Consider the following 21,862-nt stretch of genomic DNA (forward strand, 5'->3'; position numbering starts at 1 on the left):
CTACACCTTACCTAACTGAATGTACCTTGGGACAAATTAGGGATTCAATCTGTGAGATCATATCTCAGAAATGACCAGTGAATATGAGATACTTTTCATTTTTTCCCTATATTCTTTTGAAGTTAAATATTTTGATAATGTAGAGCTATTAAAATGAAAACATAAGTAAAGCAGCATGAATATAACATAATCCTTATGTAAGATGTCTCTTATAAAATATGTAAACATGGTGGCTTTTCTTTTATCAATTCAAAAGGTTAAGTTTATTGACTTATAAAAATGCATATTCAAACAATCTTTTCCTACTTCTGTAGGAAATTTAAAGAAATTCAATTTAAAGAAATTTAAAGAAAAATATCCTCATTTTTAAAATTTAAAGAAAAACAAAGACAAAATTTTAAAGACAAAATTTAAAGAAAAATATCCTAAAATATTCCAAAATGATTCACTTACATTTGGAGGTCAAAGACTAAAGTCATTTATTATAATTATCCCTGGAAATAAGAAATACATAAACAAATGGTTTCTTTCACAAGTTGACCTCATTCACATGGATTAGGTAGATTTAATCCATGGCTGGATTAAAATAAGTTTACTCTTCCAAGAATTATTGTTACTCTATAACTGTAGAAAATGTGCATATCAGCTCGTGTTGGCTTGGGCTAAGGAGCCTATGCTAAGTCTGAAATAGCAAAGGACAAAGCTCTTTTAACCTTTTTAAATGAATAATGTGATCATAGAAGAGAAGATTTAATTATTGAAAAAAGATTTAGGGATATTGGTTAGGGAAACTCAACTTGAAAAGAAAGAATGGTCTTATTTGCAAGTATCTATTTATGGTTGACTTAGACCATGAAATAATTTGAGTCCAGAGATCACTGGACTAGATGTTTAAATTGTGTTCATGCAACAAATGAACACAGCAACTAAACCAGTTCATTGAAACTTCCTTAGGATCTGACTGCTCTTAGCTCATTTCAATGAGCTGGTTACAAGATTTGCTTTACTAGTCATGTGTCTTGCAATCCATAAAGAGAAATAGTTGCTCCTAAAAATCAACATTATTTTTATGTAAGATATAAAGATTAAGAGTTTTGTTTTGGAAGCCTATCTAAAATAGAGTAGAAAATAGGACTTATGTTTAAAGTATATCCCCAAATGATATTTGTGTGTCATGTAATTATGTTTATAAGCTTGTCCATGTGCCAATACTCCTGGCCAGAGATCCGAATAAAATTAGTCATTTCTATCCATAATCATTATAAGTAGAGAAGAAATTTCTACTGACAATTTACCTTCATCACCACGAGGCTGCTGGGGAAACATGTAGTTAGTCAATACTCTTTGCTTTGTTTCTGGATGGGCTTCTGTTTGTAAAGGGATAAGGGCTTTGGACTAGAAGCAAAGAACATACAAATTAGATGAATACAATTGCAAATATATAACAGTCAATAGTCTGGTCTCACTCAGATAAATAAACATTGGGGGGAAAAAAGTGGAAAAAAAGGAAATAAAATAAGAAATTACAACATGAAATAATACTATTACTGAGGAATATTTTCATATTCTAAGATTTTCATAATAAAGTTTTCTTCTTTAGTATGTCCTTTTACAAAACGTATCAAAACTTATTCAACTGGGCAATGTCAGATTTAATCCTGAAGAGTTCAAAATGTGTTAAATTGTTTCAACTAAGTAAGCTTTTGGTACGGTTCTATATGCCTATTCATTTTCATGGATTATTGCCCTAGAAAGACAAATGGAATTTGCTATCAAATTTATGCTATGCAAGATCATCTATGAATTTAATTAGGTTAAAACAGCATTCATTTATTTATATGAGATATTTTTATAGCCAAAGACAGGGTCCACTTTATAGATAAGCAACTGTACTTGTACCTGATATATCATAATATATTGACCTCTGTGTATATTTCATTCTCTGTTATTAATTTGATTTCAGAAATATTCATTTTGAAGGGATATTCTAGAACTCTGATATTCCATGTCAGAAATATATTGGAAATGATATTATCTGATATACTAAAAATCTGCTTATTTAATGACATTAATAGGAGTGAAACACAAAGGGGATTTTTGATATCAGTTTGTCTCATGAAACTGAGTCATAACCACATTACATTACTGTTCTAAATAAAAGTTAAATGATGCAGTCACTGCTCTGTTCATTCTCCCACAAGAATAATAAATCATATTTTTTTTCCATAAAGCAATATTGTGGAATATACTATTACATTAGCATAGTTCACATTGATTCCAGAAATTATTTATGATGATATATTGATGCCTTGAAAAATCTATAGTTTATTGATAAGATTTGAATTTGAATTACTAATTTTTGACTCAGTAGATGGAAGCAAATGCTGTAATTACTGTAGGAACACAAACAATATTCTTATATTTAGATTTTATAATTTGTAAAGGTTATTTTAAATTTTCCACAAGTGCCCAATGACTGTAAGTATGAACAATTCACGTACCAGTAATGCTACTTTTATGCTCAGAAAATAATGATGAGCTAAATTCAAGATGAATTGTTTTCATTTAGCCATTCATATTTGAGGATAGGTGTTTCAAAATTTAAGGATCACAAGAAAAAAGAGGACTAATAAACTATATAAAAATTGTCTATCATTAGTTCTTCTGTAGGCAAATCAGATATCTTCAATGGTTTCTTGTTATTTTCCAGTTAATAAAATTATTTACTAATGCAATATTACTGATTCAATTAAAATCTGTTTTCAAGAGGATAAAAAATAATATCAAAACAATTTTACAGAAAATACTAATAGTTGCCAAAAAGATATTGCAAATTCCTTTTTTTTTTTTTTTTTTTTTTGGAGACAGAGTCTCGCTGTGTCACCCAGGCTGGAGTGATCTAGGCTCACTGCAACCTGTGCCCCCAGGTTCAAGCGATTCTCCTGCCTCAGCCTCCCGAGTAGCTGGGATTACAGGCGCGCACCACCTTGTGGGGCTAATTTGGTATTTTTAGTAGAGACAGGGTTTCACCACATTGGTCAGGCTGGTCTTGAACTGCTGACCTCAAGTGATCTGTGTGCCTTGGCCTCCCAAAGTGTTGGGATTACAGCATGAGCCACCGCGCCCAGCCTGATATTTCAAATTTCATTAATGAAGCTTTTGAATTAAGTTGATTATAATTAAAAGGATAAGAAGAAAAAGGAACATAGAGGATAATAATTCCCTGTTGTGGGGATTGTGGTAACAATTTCTTATTCTTTACCTTCAGAGATATAATTAAAGTACATCCTCTAAGGACATACGTGTACCACCTAGAGGTTAAAAAGCTATAAAAATGATTATTTTGTGTATTAGATCTCAGAGAATGAAGTAGATGTTAAATAGAAGTATTTAAGGAGGGTGGCGCTTACAGCACTGTTTTTTGACTTCAGCAATGTTTGAATTGCTATCTTTACAAAAATCTCTCTTTCTGGGGATAAAAACAATCTACATTTTGTAGTTGCTGTCAAAGGTATCTATTGGGAATAAATTAGTAATTCAAACTTTCAATTATAGTTCATCTTAATAAACAAATCAGGCAATAAAACCTTTTACCTGATTGTCAGAAAGCCACAAAGCTGCAAGCTCTTTAAGTTTGGTAAATGAGAATGGTAAATTCTTCAATCTGCAAAAACACAAAAAGTCTAATAGCATGGGTAAAGATGGATAAAAGTTCATTTCTAAGAATTATTTAAAATACTCTAACTTGTTGGTTTCATTATTTTCTCGAATCACTTTTCCATTGAGCAGCCTGAACAATATTTAAAAAAATGAAAATATCCTATTTACCACCCTTCAAATACTTCCCATTATATCTGAATAAAAATAAAAAATGTTTAACATGTATGGTTAGAGCTTAAAAGGTCTGGCCCCTAAAAATCCCTCCAGAAGTTTATCTGCAACTCTTTTCCTGACTCAGTCCCGTCAGGACAACTGGCTCTATCAGCCTGCTCTTTTCTCTGGAGTACTCTCTCCCTTACTTCACTTTACTGAATCCCACATATCTATTCATTCTTAGCTTAAATGCCATCTTCTCAAAGAGGCTTTTCTTGACTCCTCATTTAAATTACTTCCCTCAATCTGGTTTCAAAGCACCTTGTATTTTCCTTCATGGAACATATTGCAGTTTTAAATTATACATTTATTTTTGTGATAATTTGCTTACTCTTTGCTCTCCCTTGAAAACTAAACTGTAGGCTCCATGAGGGCAAAGGGTCATGCTTGTTTTACTACTTAAAGGCAGGTATAGCTCCCAATATTATGTTGACCTTCAGCAAGTATGTTCTTTTGACCTTCATGCAATGTGTAGTAGATATTCAAAGGGGTAATCTTTAAAAAATTAGCATTTCTAAGATGTATAACTTGATATTAGCCTTGGTATTCAATCAAAATTATATATTTAGCTTTGGCTTCAGCCTCTGGAGGGCCAAAGTACTTCACACTATCTGATATCCTTCAAATTATGCATGATCAACACATTGTGATCACGTGGGTTACCATCAAAGCTAGTTAGCAAAGTGAGTAGTACAAACAAGGCATGCCAATGAGACTTATTACTAACTTCTGGACATTCACTTTTGAATACAGATAAACATTTTAGATATAATATAGAATGAAAATTTCCTTGTCTTTAATGTATTAGAATTCTGTCAGCCAATAGACAAATAAATTTATTTTGCTAATGGAAGTGGGCAATCATAGTAATTAAAAATTAATTTTATAGTTAATTTTATGAGCAAAAGCAGTTAAACACTTCTTAAAATCTAATAAATATGAAAAGAGATTGAAAGGCAACATAAATATTAAAACTGTATTATATAGATAACTTTAGAAAAAATATAATAACCTTTCTGAGCTAATAAATATTTATAAAATATAAACAAGAATATAAAGAATAACTGATATTAAATTATATCCCAATTCTTTTTTATATAATTGTTACAGTAACATTTATAACTTTAAGCCAAATTACCCCTAAAAGTTATTCCTAACTAAAAGTTATTTCAATTCACTTAAGCCAGAAATTGTGAAGTAAGATCTTATTGGGAGAGTTTTTCACAACATATGGGGTATATTAAAAGCACAATGTCAATTCTGCTGCATTGAAATTACATGAGTGCAAAACTATCCAGAATCATGTAAACAACATCCATGATATCATCATCAATCCAGTCATAAATGTAGAATATGAAGAAACTGCTATAAAAGGGCAAGGTACCCTTGATTTTCTTTCCTTTTCCAGTGACCTCTATTGCAAGTGAGCTCCTATTTGGTAACATGAATGTGCAATACATTGACCACAGGAGCAATCTTGCAGCTGACAAGGCAGAAGAATCATTGTTCCTAACTATAATGTCAAACTTTAAAAATCTAGTACATTTTAAATATGAAATTATAATAATCATTACTTTCGGATGACATTTATTTAATCTTTTCTCCAAACAGTTCCTTCTCCGGTGGTAATATTTAACTTTGGCCTAACCTTAGCTGAATATTGATTTTTACCTCTGCTTGATTTACTGATTGATTCATTAATTTAAAAATATTAATTTGGCTCCATAGTATGTTCCAGCAACTGTACTAGGACATAACTTAAGCTTATATTTCTGTCCTGATGAAGTTATTTTAAACTTCCGATATTGTGAGCTCCTCTATGTATTATTCATAAATTTCGCCCTAGCACCTGGCAGTGTGTCTGGCTCATTGTAGGTGAACTCAAGTCTGCTACAGTTGTCGAGTAAGTATCTTCAAAGTATTAATAGAACTTCTAATTATGGATCATTGATAATATTTGCTAAGTATACTTTGCATATTTTGAATGAATTATTTTCACTCATAATACCAAGAATTTCCTAATCTTATTTAGAACAATATAATTAGAGATTTTAAAAAATGTCTTGCCAAAAGTCAGAAACAACTTTCAATGTATTTTCCTCATTTTCCAGGCTAGTAACACAGTAAGAAGAGGAAGCAAGGTTGGTTTGACATGACTTGCTCTTGATGCATAAAGCTTTTGTGCTTCCTTGCCACCTGATACTATAAATAACATTCCAAACTTTTTAATAAAATGTTTTATTCCCTTATGTGGGAATATTATTAACTAGTAAATGAAGTTTTGAAGTTCACATTTTTCCTTAAACTAAGAAACAAAGGAGAATTCCAATGCTTATCCTGCAACTTCCAAAATCTGATTATTCTTATGATTCCATAAAAGCTAATCTTTGATCATTTCATTGCAAGTTCTCTCAGTTCCTTGTATTATCAACTGCCTAGTGGAAACTTATTGACAACATAGAGCTCATGCATTATATTCTGTGATTATTTTATTTTCTTAGCAGTTATCTCTAGTCAATATTTGTTTCTATCTTTTTCTATTTGAGGATAATTATCTTTTATAGAGTAGGTGGAAACAAAGATGAATTGAGGTTTGCACTTTTTCTTTTTACCCATCTATCAATATAATGCCATTATTAGAAGTAAAGGACCTATCCTTTCCTCGTTCATCCTGCTCTAAACATGACTAAATAGCCATTTCATTGTCAGTATTCTTACAAGCACTTTGATGGAATTGAAAATATACACATTGCCCAGTTAATTTGTTGGAGACCAAAATATAGACATGAAAACACATATGTGTGCATACATACATACATGGATATGCACATTTTTATTAATATATTTTATATATTTTTATTATAGTTATTTTCCATGTCTTCATATTATTATGCTTTCTGCATATGGGAAGTCTTTTGTATATAAATTTGTGTGATTCATATTTATATAATTTTAGTACATTACATATGCTTTTGATATAATCAAATAACAAAATTTAGAAATACTTGGTTTAAAAAATAATTTACCTTCTGCTATTTTAAAGAAAGTATCAGTATTTGCATTCCATATACGTCGAAACGCAAAAATGTTATCAAAACTATAGGCAAAAAAAGTATAATTTGCTTTCAGCAAATAACTAATATGTGATTGTGAAATGTTGCAAAAATACCTGTTGTCACTCAAATTTAGGACTCTTAGTTTCTGCATCTGTCCAATCTCCTCAGGAAGAAATTCTAATTTATTGGAGCGTAGAGACATGACTGTTACATTCTTACAACTTCCAATCTGTAGGTAACGAAAGAAAATAGGTAAAAAAATCAGAGCACAGTACTATTTTTATATTAATTTTTAAAACAATTTAATAGATTTTCCTATTTTTAACTTTCTTTTAACATGTGCATTGTTTTGTTTTTATAATGTAGCTCTTTAAAATATATGTATATTATATATATTATTTTAGATATTAAGGGAATTTATACCAAATTTTCTTTTACATATTAAAAATGAAGAATTTTCTTTATAATTTTATGCTTAAAATACTTGCTAACATTATTGTTTTCATATATCATATAATTTTGTCTGTCAAAGTGAGTACTAATATATCTTTGTAACAGAAGATCGCACACAATCAAAAATACAATATTGTTGACATTTCCTAGGCGAAGTTAGTTTTGCTTCACATTAAAGTGTTTTTTGTCATTTTTAATAATATATTTTGGCTCTAAAATAATTATATATTGTTTATTGTTGCATCATTATAAGAGTGTTTAGTAGAAAATGCTCAATTGAAAATGTACTTCACATATAGCAAACTTGAGCACAAAGTAAATTAAAAAAATACTTTATACTTTTTTGATATTAGTAACTAAAACCCCACTTAGATGTAAAAATTAACAGAATCTCTTGGTGGATCCAGAAGTTAAAATAATATTATAATGCAACATGATACCTTAAAAAGCACATGTACATTTAAAAAGTTTGCTACAGAAATAAGAATGTAATTACTCCAAAATATTATTTATAACTATTCTGAAAACCAAAAGATATAAATTAAGTGACTTTAAATGATATTTCCTAGCATTAATTAACTTATATTTTCTTACTTTTATTTGCATGCGAGATTTAAGTCAAATGCATTTTCTGGGTCAAATAAAAGAACTTGTCATTTAAAATAGAATAATTAGCAAATATATATGTAGATAATTCCTATATGTATTCACAGCTCAACTCATGAATCTACATTGCTATTCTCCCTGTTAAGATTTTATTCCAAAACAGATTAATTAAAAGTTAATAAATAGAAAACAAGTTTATTTCTCACTTCTCTGGGTAATTCTGGAAGGAAATTCTCATCAACTGCTAATGTCCGAAGACTATGAAGGTAGCCAATAGTAGAAGGTAGTGACTCCAGTTCATTACAGCTACAGTCAAATTCTTCTAATAAAGATAAACTGAAAAGTTAAATACATTAGTTAGACATTTTAAAAGTTTAGATAGCAAAACGTTTTGAAAAAGCCACATATCCAAAATTCACCAAAATAAAAGTTATTCATGTGGTGACAACATAATATATAAATTAATTTACCAGTTCAAATGATTTAATACTATCAAATAAATGGTTTAACTTGGTAAAATAAGTATAGTTTACTTTTTCCCTTTCTAAATTTACCTGTTATTTAACAGCCATTGAAAACGACAAAATAATTTTTCATTTGTTTACAACTTAGGTGTTCTTTGTAGCCAGATGTTCAGAATGTGTATCCTTGGAATGAGTGAATATAACTGTCATGGGATAAGGAGAAGGGTGGAGAGGGCAGGTCCAGGGGATGATTGAGTTGGGAGAAACAATAAAAACAAAACATTGATAAAATGTTAGGTATTTTACTAAGTATTTTAGAGATTAAAGAAAAAAAAAACACCAATTCTCTTCCTCATAAAAACTATTTAAGATATGTAATATTTTAAAGCCCATTTTACAGATAAGAAAATTGAGGCTTAAAGGGGCTAACTTCTTCAAGGCCACACAAAATAACAACTCTGGGAATTAAATGCAGACAGTAGAGAGTCACTGTATTATCCTGCCTCTTAGCAGGTGCTACGGACAGGGCTCATTTCAGCCTGCAGATGTGTTTTGTTTGATTTATATAGTGATATTTTAGAAAGTGTTAAATTATTTAAGTATTTAAAATTTTACATAATGATCCAGATTTTTGATGCCTCTTGAAACAGAGAAAGCTCTGTCAATACGGGGTCTGTATTCTTCCATGACAAGTAATGGAAATGGATTAATAGCTGCTGGCTTCAAGTGGGCATAATTCTTCAGTTTGCCTCCAGTTTGTCACAATCCCTACCAGTCCATACTTAGCTGGCTTTACTCCAGATCTACAGAAAGGAATTGTATAGATGTACACTGAAGTTATGACAAGGCAACAAGACACTTCAATGCCTGGTTTGAAATAGCTGGGAAAAAAGGGCCTGGCACAGAGTAAGCACCAGATACATTGCAGTTGGTGTTGGTATTGTTGAAATTATTATTAAACTGTTCTTACTATTCCTATTGTATTGCTATTATTATAATAGGAAGGAACCCCCAGGGGTGAAGATTCTACCAATGTAAAGGGAAAAATGAATTTGAGTTAGGCGGAGTAAGGTTGTAGAATTAGCATTCTTTTCTTTTGTTGAGACGTAGTCTTGCTCTGTCATCCAGGCTGGAGTGCAGTGGCACACACTCAGCTCATTGCAACCTCCACTTCCTGGGTTCAAGCGATGCTCCTGTCTCAGCCACCCAAGTAGCTGGGATATAGGCTCCTGCCACCACGCCCGGCTAATTTTTGTATTTTTAGTCGAGACGGGGTTTTGCCATGTTGGCCAGGCTGGTCTCAAACTCCTGACCTCAAGTAATCCACCCTCCTCCGCCTCCCAAAGTGCTGGGATTACAGGCGTGAACCACTGTGCCTGGTCAGCATCCTTTTTTATGTTAAAACTAGTTAGCTTGAATGCAATTTGCTTCCATTATTTATTTAACAATTGAACACAGAAATTAAGCATATGGGTTGAAGTCAGTTAGAATGGATTTGTGTCCCAGCTTTGTAACTTACTAACTGTATTATCTTGGGTATCAATAAATTAAATACAGACCAACACAACTCAAAAAACAAGGCAGATTTTATTTATCTGATAGGCAAGGGAATATATCAGGGAAGAAATTCACTGAGTAGCACTCTGAGGGGAAAAATCAGTGACAAAAGGGGGTCTGGTGATAGTGGGTCATGATGATTATACTCACTAAGGGTTGAAAATTTGCATTATAGAGAGGGTGGGATGAGTGCACAAGTCTGTGTGCAGCTATGCAAATCAAGTACCACTGCCCATGGGTCACGAAAAAATCTAATGCAATTAGGATCAGTCTGACTCTGACCAGGGTCATTCAAACTTCATCACCTTAACAGATTCAGCTGGTTAGAATGAGTTGTGGTGAAACACAGCATTCAATTTTGAGTAACAGCTCTCAGGAAAGTATTGCTTAAGTAAAAATTTTTCCTTTTATATTGACAAATCATAGAAATTCTCTCTAAGCCGGAGATTCTTTATATTTACAATGAGGATACTAATAACGCCTGCCTCATGCAGTTGCTCTAAAATGAAATGTTATTAAGAACTTAGCACAGTACCTGTCATAAAATACATGTTCAGTACATTTTTCCTCTTATTATCAGTAAACCAGTTAAATTTGTTTCAACATCCTTTGAGGCCCCTCGTTTGCAGGGATGGTTATATTGCTGAGATGCCAAGTGTACACAACTGTGTTACTCTGTGTATGTGTGTTTGCGGGGGCAGGAATCCATATATGTGAGGGATCTAGTAACAGAGTTTGTTTCTCAAAAAAGAAAAAAAAAAAGAAGAAAAAAGAAAGTCTAGCCCTGGGTCTTACATATATAATGCACTCAATAAATTTTTTAGAATTGCATAAAAGAGGTCTCTATCAATAGCTTGGGGTCGTGTACTCAGCAAGAAGTCATAAATACTAGGAATTTTTTAAAATAAAAATTACAGATTTATGTTCAGAGGCAGAAGTTAAAGAAGGTATTTAATGAAAATAATATAATTAAGGTTTCTCTCTTTTTTCTTTTTTTTAATAAAAACATGTATGTGTTAGTGTTGGTCTTGGTAAGGTGGTTGTCACCTTGCACAATTCCAATGTGTGAACATTTCAGTTGTCATGTTTCATTCAACAACACCAGTCTCCAAACAAACTGGCTCAAATTTCAGTTACCTTGGTATTTTAACTGAGTAACTGCATCTCAGTTTCTTCAGTCCACATATCACAATGTGAATAACAGATGTACATTGTGATCAGTGACCGGTCATATCACTTCTTCAAAGTCTGTCAATGATCGGTCATTGCCCATCTGTTATTTGGCTCACGTACAGACAGCAAAACATGTGTTGCCTTTCTGTCTCTCAGCAGTAGACAGATACTACAGATCAAATAATTTAACCATTAAAGCACTGCAACTATTGGATAATGCTCTTGGTCACCCTAATTGGAGATTGAAATTAAAATGTGAAAATTTGCTTTATATACCAAGGAAAACGTCATTAATCCAGCCTATAGACCAAGGAGTTATTTCAACTTTTAAAGTGTATTATCTTAAACAGACTTTTGAGTAGGCTATTCATGCTACAACTGGTGATCATGCAGTTTCTTTACCTGTGTTCTAGATGAAATATGACGTGAAACATACAATTTAAAACATTCAAGCATCATAGCAGAAAGTAACAATAAGTAATATGCATACAGCATAGAATAAACTTTTAGCACTGTCATGGTTAATACTGAATGTGACTTGATTGGATTGAGGGTTACAAAGCATTAATCCTGGGTGTGTCTGTGTAGGTGTTGCCAAAAGAGATTAACATTTGAGTCAGTGGGCTGGAGAAGGCAGATCCACCCTTAATCTGGTGGGAACAATCTAATCAGCTTCCAGTGAATGTAAAGCAGGCAGAAAAATGTGAAAAGGCGAGATGGGCCTAGTCCCCCAGCCTACATCTTTCTCCTGTGCTGGATGCTTCCTGTCCTCAAACATTGGACTCCAGGTTCTTCAGTTTTGGGACTAGGAGTGGCTTCCTTGCCCCTCAGCTTGCTGACAGCCTATTGTGGGACCTTGTGATCATGTAAGTTAATACTTAATAAGCTCACATATATATATATATATATCTCCTATTAGTTCTATTCCCCTAAGAGAACCCTGACTAATACAAGCACATTGTACAAATAAATTTGAATCTAACATAAATGAAATCATAGAAGAAATAGTTGCCCATGGGAATGCTGACACTGCTACTACTAGGAAGACTCTAGATAAGCTTCCAGAGGACTTAGTGAAGGCAAACTTATACACATAAATGAGGAAAGTGTGATGAAAAGAATGAAGATGTCCCAGAGGAAGTTGCTGGCAATAAACCTCACATTAAAGGAACTTTTAAAGATATCTCATGACACTGAAAGAACAAAAGATAAAATGTTGGAAGTGGATCTAAACTTAAAAGGAACATGACAATTCACTAATGCAAAGAAAAGATGTTCACACTGTTTAACAACATATCATGAAAAGAAGGCAAGCATTGTTCAAACTAACCTTGATATGTTTTTTAAATTAAAATAAGCCTTAATTCTCAGTGTTTCTAATGTTTAATATTACAGTATAAAAAAAACTATTAGTTTTACTATTTTTTTCATTTTTCCTATACATTTGTAACCTACATTAACAGTATTTAATGCTTGGACAAAAGGTTTTAAAGACCTTTTGTAAGAACAATCATGTTTCCCATTGATTATTAAGACTGTTTTGCACAGTTTCAGATTGCATGGTCATTTTTACGATCCCTGTGAAATATTGTGATTTATAATAAGAAATACACATTTGACCTTCATCCAGTTCTTGGCACAGAACTCCTAAAACCCTTGGAATTGCCAAAGTGATAAGTGTCTTTCTGAATGCTAATGAAATGACTTACGGCTAAGGGCTCTGGGATAGCCTCAGAATGGGGGCTGGTTGCCAAGGGAACCGATTAGAGGGCTGGAACTTTCAGTCTCACCCCCTGACCTCTGGGGAGGGGAGAGAGGCTGAAGGTTGAGTTGATCAGCAATGGACAATGATGTGATCCATCAGGCCAATATAATGAAGACTCCACAAAAACCCAAAAGGTCAAGGCTTGGAGAGCTTCCATGTTGCCAAACACACAGAAATGCTGGGTAGGTGGCACACCCAGCAAGGACATGGAAGCTCCTCATCCCTTCTCACACACCTTTCCTTTTGTACCTGTTCATGTGGCTGCTCATTTGTATCCTTTGTAATATTCTTTATAATAAACTGGTTAATGTGTTTTCCTGATTTTTGTGAGCCATTCTAGCAAGTGATTAAGCCTCAAGAGGGAGTGATAGGAAGCCCCAATTTATAGATGGTCAGCCAGAAGTACAGGAGGCCTGGACTTGTGATTGGCATCTGAAGAGGGGGAATAGTTTTGCGGGACTGAGCCCTGAACCTGTGGGATCTGATTCTAACTTCAGGTAGATGTGTTGAAATTGAGTTAAATTGTAGGGCACCCAGCTGGTATCCACAGAGAACTGGAGAATTGCTTGCTGTGGGAAATCCCATACACATCAGCGATCAAAACTAGTCTGTGTTGAGTGTTGATAATTCAGTAGGAAAAACACATGTTGGTGATTTCTTTTTTTTTTTTGAGACTGAGTCTTGCTCTGTCACCCAGGCTGGAGTGCAGTGTTGCGATCTCGGCTCACTGTAGCCTCTGCCTCCCGGGTTCAAGTGATTCTCCTTCCTCAGCCTCCCAAGTAGCTGGGAATACAGGCGCCCACAATTGCTTAGTGATTTCTATACAGTCCCGCATTACTCTGCAGAGCAAGGACTTCCTGTATTAAAAAGACATTTTGACTGCACCATGGGCAATAAGGAATTAATAATTTAGAGCCTGAAAGTATTTTACATCTTTGGGTTGCAACAAAGATCTTCCAGATGCAAAACACATATTCCTCAATGATCTCTAAAATTCCAAAGATTCAAACTCATAACCTACAATTCCAGCTGACCTTATTGGTGGCTATTTTGTTAAAAATCATTTAAGATGTTTTAATACAAAATCCTGTATTAAAACAGTTATCACATTTAATCAGATTGCCACTGACATTTGTAATGAAGTAAAAAAATAGACCAAAGATTACCTTTATTTCTTCAGATGCTTTATTTTTATAATTGTGGAAAGTAAAAATAAGTTGCAAAGAATGTGTGAAGTACTTTAAAGCAGCGTTTCCCAAACTTCAGTGTGCATGCCAGTCACAAGGAGAACTTAATAAAATGCAGATTATGATTCAGTGGTTTGGGGAGAGGCCCAGGTCCTGCATTCATAACCAGCTCCTAGATGATGAGATGCTGCCAGTGCAGGGGCCACACAATAAGTTGCAAGGATTTAAATAAAACCTTTCCAAATCTATCAAGAGTATCATTTAAACACATATAACAGACATATCAATAAATGCTAAACTACATATAAATATTACAATAGTTGTGTTTAGGTCATGTATGCTTCAGAATGAATGATGCTACTGGGAGTAATAATGTTTGAAATCCGCAGTATTGACTTCAGTTTCTAAAAATATTCTGTACAGTTTTCTCTACTTTAGTTTTATGTTCATGAGTTGCTCTTGGATAGGAAAATGTTACTGTATCATTAACCCTCAATTACCTAGCTAATAGGGAAGAAAGATTGTGACTATACTACATAGATAATTTATAATTCACTTTAACATCATTGGTTAATTAGAAATAATTAATCTATGATCAATGTAGATGATAATAAATATAAAAATAATTGGCTTTGGGCTTCACCTTCTTAATTCACTTTTAATTCTTAACAGAAGTAATGTAATTCAGTGGAAAATATTCAGACAGGCGTGGGCTCCAATTCTAGTGTTGATACTTAATAGCTGAGTGACCTTTATCTACTATTAACCCCTGTTTTCTCACCTATAAAACTGGTTGATAACATCTAACATATAGAGTTTCAATGAAGATTAAATATATGCAAAACCCCTGAATGCTAAATGGAATAGATATCACATCCCATTCAAGTGGCCTGTTAGGAGGTAGAGTACCCTGAAAAAAAACCAAATTTTGAACAATCTATTTCTGAAACATGTAAAAGTTGTCCTGCGATATTCCCTTGTTAAGATCAGTTGTTTTATAAAATAAAACTGCCTTCTATTCCACAAAATGTAAAATTGTTTAGTAATATGTGGGGGAGGTAAATTTCAGACGACTCTGAAGAACTGTTATTGTATTAACAAAGATTTAGTAGAGAAGTAGAGAGGAATATAGGAGAGAGAGAGAGGGAGGGTGGTAGAGGCAGGGAGGAAGGGAAGGAGGAAGAGGGAGAGAGACAGAGAGAGAGAGCGGGGCGGGGAGAGAGAGAGAGATTTGTTTGGCAAAGGTGAGATGCTTAAATATTCACTGTCTAAAAATGCCAGTATAACCCAAAGTAGACACCCAACTGCAGCCAGGCAGCTGGGATTGGAGTCTAGACCCTAATAATTACTAGTTACTTAATTACTGTGTACCTCAGTTTCATCACTGAGCAAAAGTGGGTGACAGCAGTACTTAACCACGTGTCATAAGGCCTAAACACACATAAAGAAATTAATACATGTAAAACACTTAGAACAGGCACATAGTAAATGTTAAGTAACTTTTGCTATTATACTCATTTTCAGAGATTCTACAATCAATTTCATTTAATTTAGGTTAGGAATCAAGTTTTAGGTTCCATTCTTAATTTTCTTTTTAACATTAGATAAGTTGCTTGGGCTGCATCTAAATAATGGTAGGAAATTTGCAAACTTTAGTCAGACTAATTCTTTTCTATACTGTTTTCCAAATAAAACACACCCCATTTTAGTACCAAATCTCACAGCCTATGCTGAATTCAGTGAAAGCATGATGAAAACACATTCATTAGAAATATAATCATCTAGATTTTACCTCTGAAATGTTGAGTGATTTTAAGCAGCTATCATTATCATACAGATAATAAACTTTTCATTTGAACACAATTTTCCCATCTATCTAAAACAACTAGAAACCTTTGCTTTCCTTTTCACTATTTAGAAAGTTGATTAGACTGCTTGAAAATAAAATTTGTGAAAAAATTACAGTAGATTATTGGAGAAAAATATCACTTAAATGTGAAATATTGTTTAAAGTATTTTTTAGTGAACAGATCTGCAACCGATGAGTAGAGAATAGCTTCATTCATTAGCAAAGACTATTTTTTTTTAAAAGATACTATATGTTCCAAGTTGGGAGACTGAAAGATTTCTTAACTAATGAAAAATATGGAAACATTTCATGCATGCAGGAGTAAGTACTGCAATTAATATTTGCCCACAGGACATAAACAGTCACAATTCTGAAATGCTGGGGAAGGAAGTGGAGGAGGAAGTAGGCAGTGAAGGAGAATGAGTCTTAAATGGATATCATTAGTGGTTTTGTGCTTTAACTGAAATCTTATACAATCATCAGTGAAATTCCATTTGATCATTTCTTTGTACTTTTCTCAATAACTTTGTGTGTGCAGATGTGAAGATGCCTTTATTACTCTGGCAAATGCATTATTTTTTTTCTTTTCTTTTTTAAATTGCTCTAAGTTCTTTGACTTGAAAACCAACTGCTATGATTCAAAACAGTTTATTCTTCAGGACTCTGTCCCAAAGCATGGAAACAATTTCAAACACCTCATCTCCTAAGAGTAGATGTTGTAAGTTTAAAAGATATATGTTATGGACGGAATGTTTCCCTCCAAAATTCATATGTTGAAGTGTTAATCCCCAATGTGATGGTATTTGGAGATGGGGCCTTAGGGAGGTAATTCAGAGTTGGATAAAGTCATAAGGGTGGGGCCCTCATGATGGGATTAATGCCTTTACAAGAAGGGAAACCAGGGTTTGTTCTTCCCTCTGACAACCAATCTATGCAAAGAGGAGGTCATGTAAACTCACAGCAACATGGTGGTCGCCTACGAGCCAAGAGAAGAGGGCTCAGAATAAAACCTACCTTGCTGGTGCCTTGGACTTGGACTCCCCAGCTTCCACAACTGTGAGAAGTAAACATCTATTGTTTATGCCACCTCATCCATGATATTTTGTTATGTTAGCCCGAGCAGACTAAGACATTGTACTATTACTACATTTGCAAATACTTATATTTTTCTTTTTTAGAACCAGATATTTCATTCATGTTATATCACCAAACCTCATATAGATGAACATAAGCAATGATCAGTAAATAAATGTCTTTTTGGATTTTACTATTAATAAAATAATGACTGTAATAATTTATTGAAGGCTATCTAGTTCTAAGTGCCACAACAATTTCTGACAATTATTATTATTTCCATTTTACAGATGAGAAAAATGTGGCTCTGAGACATGAAATGACTTGCCCATGGTCAGTTAGTGAATGGGTGGAGGAGCCAGGATCAAAACCAAAGTCTAGTTCCAAGGCTTGCAAACAATCCTCTGGGCCATACTGTCTTGGCACAATGAAGGAAATGAGAAATGTTCAAGACATGATCCAGCCCTCAAGGAGCCTATATTCTAGTTGAGAAGACATGGCAAAATAAGCAAAAAGTTAAATGATGATACAAAAGATAAACATGAGACTGATATTACATCTGGAAAAAGAAATGATAAGTTAGCAGTGTTTCTTTAACTTGTATACAGAGTCCTCCAAAATTATTTGTCCATGAAGCTTGCTTTTATGTCATAGCTATTAATGACCTTTGGCAAGTCACTTCACATCTCAAAGCCACATGTATTACCCTTCAGGATTCTGATGCCCATAGAGAAGAAGGGATTTATCTAGCTTTGCATAGACACTTAGATTTTTTGATTCCTAGTCCAGCAGTCTTTCTGTTTGACCACACTCTATGAAGGAATAGCTTTTAAAAACAACCATTCAGATTTCTAAGTTTTCATTGCTTTTACCCAAGACTACAAAACTAAGGAGATAAGGCTCAGTCTGTGGTATCTCCTTTGCAGCTAGACTTATGGGACCCACTGAATGACCAAATATGAAGTTATTTACAAAATGGGTGACTCAACTATCACATATATAAAGACGCATCACATATAGTTCAGTTAACAGCTTGACATTGAAGTCTGGTGACTTCTCTCTGCCTCTGTTTCTGTATCTGTTGATAAGGACATAATACATATCAAATAATGCTAATGAGGCCTTTAAGTAAATAAGATAATACCTGCTAAAGAAAGCACCAAACATGAGCTCTGGAACACTGTGAGTACAAAAAAAGGCGCTCATTATTATTTGATATTCAACTCTTAGAGCTGCTGAAACTCCCAGGCACATAGTAAGGTTCAGCAACAATAAAATAACTAATTTTACAAGTCATTTGGCACAAATGTCATGGAATCCATTTTAACTGTGAAAAATGAATTCTTCCAGGAGTTTTTAAGATAAGTTTGAAATATTGAAATATTCCGTGTGCAGAATAAGAATATTTTTGGTCACTGCGTCTGGTCTTCACATTTCTAGGCTTTCATTGCCCCAAGTTACAGATAGAATGTTTCATTAAAAACATAAATCATTTGGCCATTTATGAAACTTTCATTTTTGATAAAACTTTTTAATACTTTTAAGATAAATTATCCATTAAAACTAAAATGAGAATAAAACGAAGTATGTGAATAACCTAGCATCCATATTCACTTGCATAATTTCTCTATTTCTTATTTTGTATTTTAACTCTGAATCAAGGCATTCAGTAGGAAAGTAGGTGCATGACAGTTCTAAATATGAAGCCATACTCATTACAAACATCATTAATATTTGATATTCTCATCCTCTTACTAAAGAACACTGATTTTGATTTCTATATAGTTGTTCTGATTACTATACAACAACTATAATGGAATCAAAAACAAAAGTAGGTTAGGATCTAGTGTTGATAATTTTCAGAAAGTATACAGTTCTGGAGCTGGGAAACAAAAATGATGTTAATTGATGTGAGGTATAAACATTATGAGACAGAATAAAATAAAGAGATGACATAAAATAAAAATTATAAGTTGTGAAAAGTATCATGAAAGAAACAGCCAGAACACGGACAGGAAATTTGCTGGTGATTATATTGGTGGAAGGTCATTTAGGGAAGGCCTCACTGTGGAAGATATATTTAAATCTAAATCTATAGCCTTGTTATTAACAATGTTTCCCATGAATCTGCAGCATTTTTAACATCACCTAGGAGCTTATGAAAAGGGCAGAACCCAGGCCCTTCAGGTTCCAGACCTACTGGATCAGAACTGGCCTTTTAAACAAAATTCCCAGATAATCTGAATGCTCACTGATGTTTAAGAGTATGGACCTGGAGGATGTGAATTAGTCAGCCTTATGAAGAGTGGGGAAAGAATATTTCAGGTAGAGGTAACAGCAAATAAGAAAGCCCTGAGACAGGGAAAAGCCCAGCTTATTGGAGGAACAGGAGAAGGGCCAGTGTGGCTGAAGCCTAGTGAACAAGAAGAGTGGTACGATTACTGAATGGCAGATGTGATTACAGTCATGCGTCACTTAATGACTGGGATGAATTCTGATAAACATATCATTAGGTAATTTCATCACTGTGTGACCATTATAGATGTATGTACACAAACCTAGATGGTATAATCTATTACACACCTACGTTATATGATATAGCCTATTGTTTTTAGGCTACAAAACTATACAGCATGTGATTTACTGAATACTGTAAGCAATTGTAACACAATGGCATCTATTTGTGTATCTAAACATAGAAAAGGTACAGTAAAAATACAGTATTATAATCTTATGGGAGCACAGTTGTATATGTGGTCAACTATTGGCATGACCGTATTATCACTATCATCAGGCCTGTATAGGCTGTTTATACATTTTATAATAAAATTTCTGAACTTCGTAGCATGAATTTTTTTTGTTATATTCTGGCAATGTTTCCCCAGTAATTAGTAGGAAAGCCCTATAGCAAAGATCCCTAGACATTTGTGTCCTCAAAGGCAAGTAGGGTGGGAATTGAAAGTACTCCCCTACTCTGAAGCCATTATTGAAGAAAGAGTCCAGAACTAGAGTGGGTGGCAGCAGCAGCTTTCTGGGCTCCCCGGGCCTACAGTAAGGAAGAGCACAGTGTACCAATAAGTCTGGAAGTGGAACAGGAGCTTTACAGAAGAAGACCTGGGCCTATGGTCCCACACTTTTAGATACTCTATTTCTCAAGTAGTTACATCCCTACTTCAGATGATTTCAAAAAAAAATTTCTGGAAGATGTACATCCCAAATTTCTTCTGCTTTTTCTCCTATAAATCACAGTTCCACATCTCTCATGCTGGTTGCCCTCTTGTCAATTCATATAGATGATGTCCAGAACTGACAGAATCAGAAGTGTCAGAGAACACCTGAACTATTAGTACCTATTAATTTTGAGTGGATACTTCCGTCTACCCAGCTAATGCTTCAGTGGTTTTCTGGACAGTTCCATTATTATATTGGCTATATTGATGATGGCCAATTGAAGCACTGATTTCTCCCTACTTCCCTAAGAATCTCTATTAAGTTCTATCGGGTCTTTCAACAAAGCACCCACTCTGTCCAGCTCTTTTGAAATACTGCTTCTGTCACCGAATATAAGTATTTTTTTCTGGCTTTGTGGCATCTGAAAATTTAATGAGAATGAGCAGCTTCAATAAGAAGCTTCCCTATTCTGCCTTCTCAGTGTTCATAGATGCTCGAATTCTCAGTCACTCACCCTGCTTTTCTGGAATAAGCCTTTTGTCCAAGCAAGTGAAAGCTGCTGACAGCCAACTGATGTTTCCAAATCTGTTCCTTTTGAATACAGTAGTATAAAAGCTTATACCAAGTCACTATTAAAACAGCTCAGTTTTCTCAACATTTACAATTCAACTACCAGGAAGATTTCAAAAGACATGACTAAATTCTGATGGTAACATAAAAACTAAGACTGACTGTAGTTTAGGCTGTGTGTACAGAGCCAGGCTGCAAGCCCCACTTGGCTGCTGGGGAGGAGACAGAGTTAGAGCTTCAAGTTGCCTGTTCCTGAGGCAAAGTCTGGCATGAGGTACTGCTGGTGAAGGTCAGAGGCAGGAACTCACTCTGGGATGTGACGGGAGCTCAAGGCACACATGTATCCAGTGTTGGTCACGGGCTGATACCAGACTCCAGAAAAAGCTGGGAGGTCCTCACCTGGGAGGTCAAGAGGCCAAAATTCTGGCCAAAAATTACCACCAAAGCTAGTTCTCCAGATGAGCAAAGTCAGGGTTCTACTTCCTACTGAAAAAGCTACCTTTCTTTGTCTATTTTTAGGCTACTGATGCTTTTTAACTTGTCTTCAAAGAGCCAGGGTAGTTTTATAAGAAATATGAACATAAGAGGCAAATACCAATCATGACGTTAAGTACTATGCAGCCATAAAAAAGGATGAGTTCATGTCCTTTGTAGGGACATGGATGAAATTGGAAATCATCATTCTCAGTAAACTATCGCAAGAACAAAAAACCAAACACCGCATATTCTCACTCATAGGTGGGAATTGAACAATGAGAACACATGGACACAGGAAGGGGAACATCACACTCTGGGGACTGTTGTGGGGTGGGGGGAGGGGGGAGGGATAGCATTGGGAGATATACCTAATGCTAGATGACGAGTTGGTGGGTGCAGCGCACCAGCATGGCACATGTATACATATGTAACTTACCTGCACATTGCGCACATGTACCATAAAACCTAAAGTATAATAATAATAATAATGATAATAATAATAATGATAATACAAGAAAAAAAAAAAAAAAAAGAAGTTGAATTCAGTTTCCCCTGAGTATTGACCCAAAGAAGAAAGACTAGTGCCT

General features: G+C 34.2%; 1 protein-coding gene across 13 annotated transcripts in view; it reads right to left on the reverse strand.

Annotated features, from left to right (window-relative positions):
- The window catches only part of LRRC7 (leucine rich repeat containing 7), a 1,078,250-nt gene that overhangs the window by 106,533 nt on the left and 949,855 nt on the right, over positions 1–21,862 (reverse strand). For all 13 annotated transcript variants that reach the window (XR_008514343.2, XM_063711876.1, XM_054533117.2 and 10 more), the window contains 4 exons: positions 8,195–8,324; positions 7,043–7,158; positions 3,595–3,664; positions 1,296–1,395 (listed from right to left, as the gene is read on the reverse strand). Coding sequence is in view for 12 of the 13 variants with exons in the window: in XM_063711876.1 (XP_063567946.1) it covers positions 1,296–1,395; positions 3,595–3,664; positions 7,043–7,158; positions 8,195–8,324 (416 nt within the window). In the remaining variant the exon portion in view is untranslated. The remainder of the gene's footprint in view (positions 1–1,295; positions 1,396–3,594; positions 3,665–7,042; positions 7,159–8,194; positions 8,325–21,862) is intronic.

The sequence above is a fragment of the Pongo abelii genome, chromosome 1 (genome assembly GCF_028885655.2).
Source record: "Pongo abelii isolate AG06213 chromosome 1, NHGRI_mPonAbe1-v2.0_pri, whole genome shotgun sequence".
In the NCBI taxonomy this organism is placed as follows: Eukaryota; Metazoa; Chordata; class Mammalia; order Primates; family Hominidae; genus Pongo; species Pongo abelii.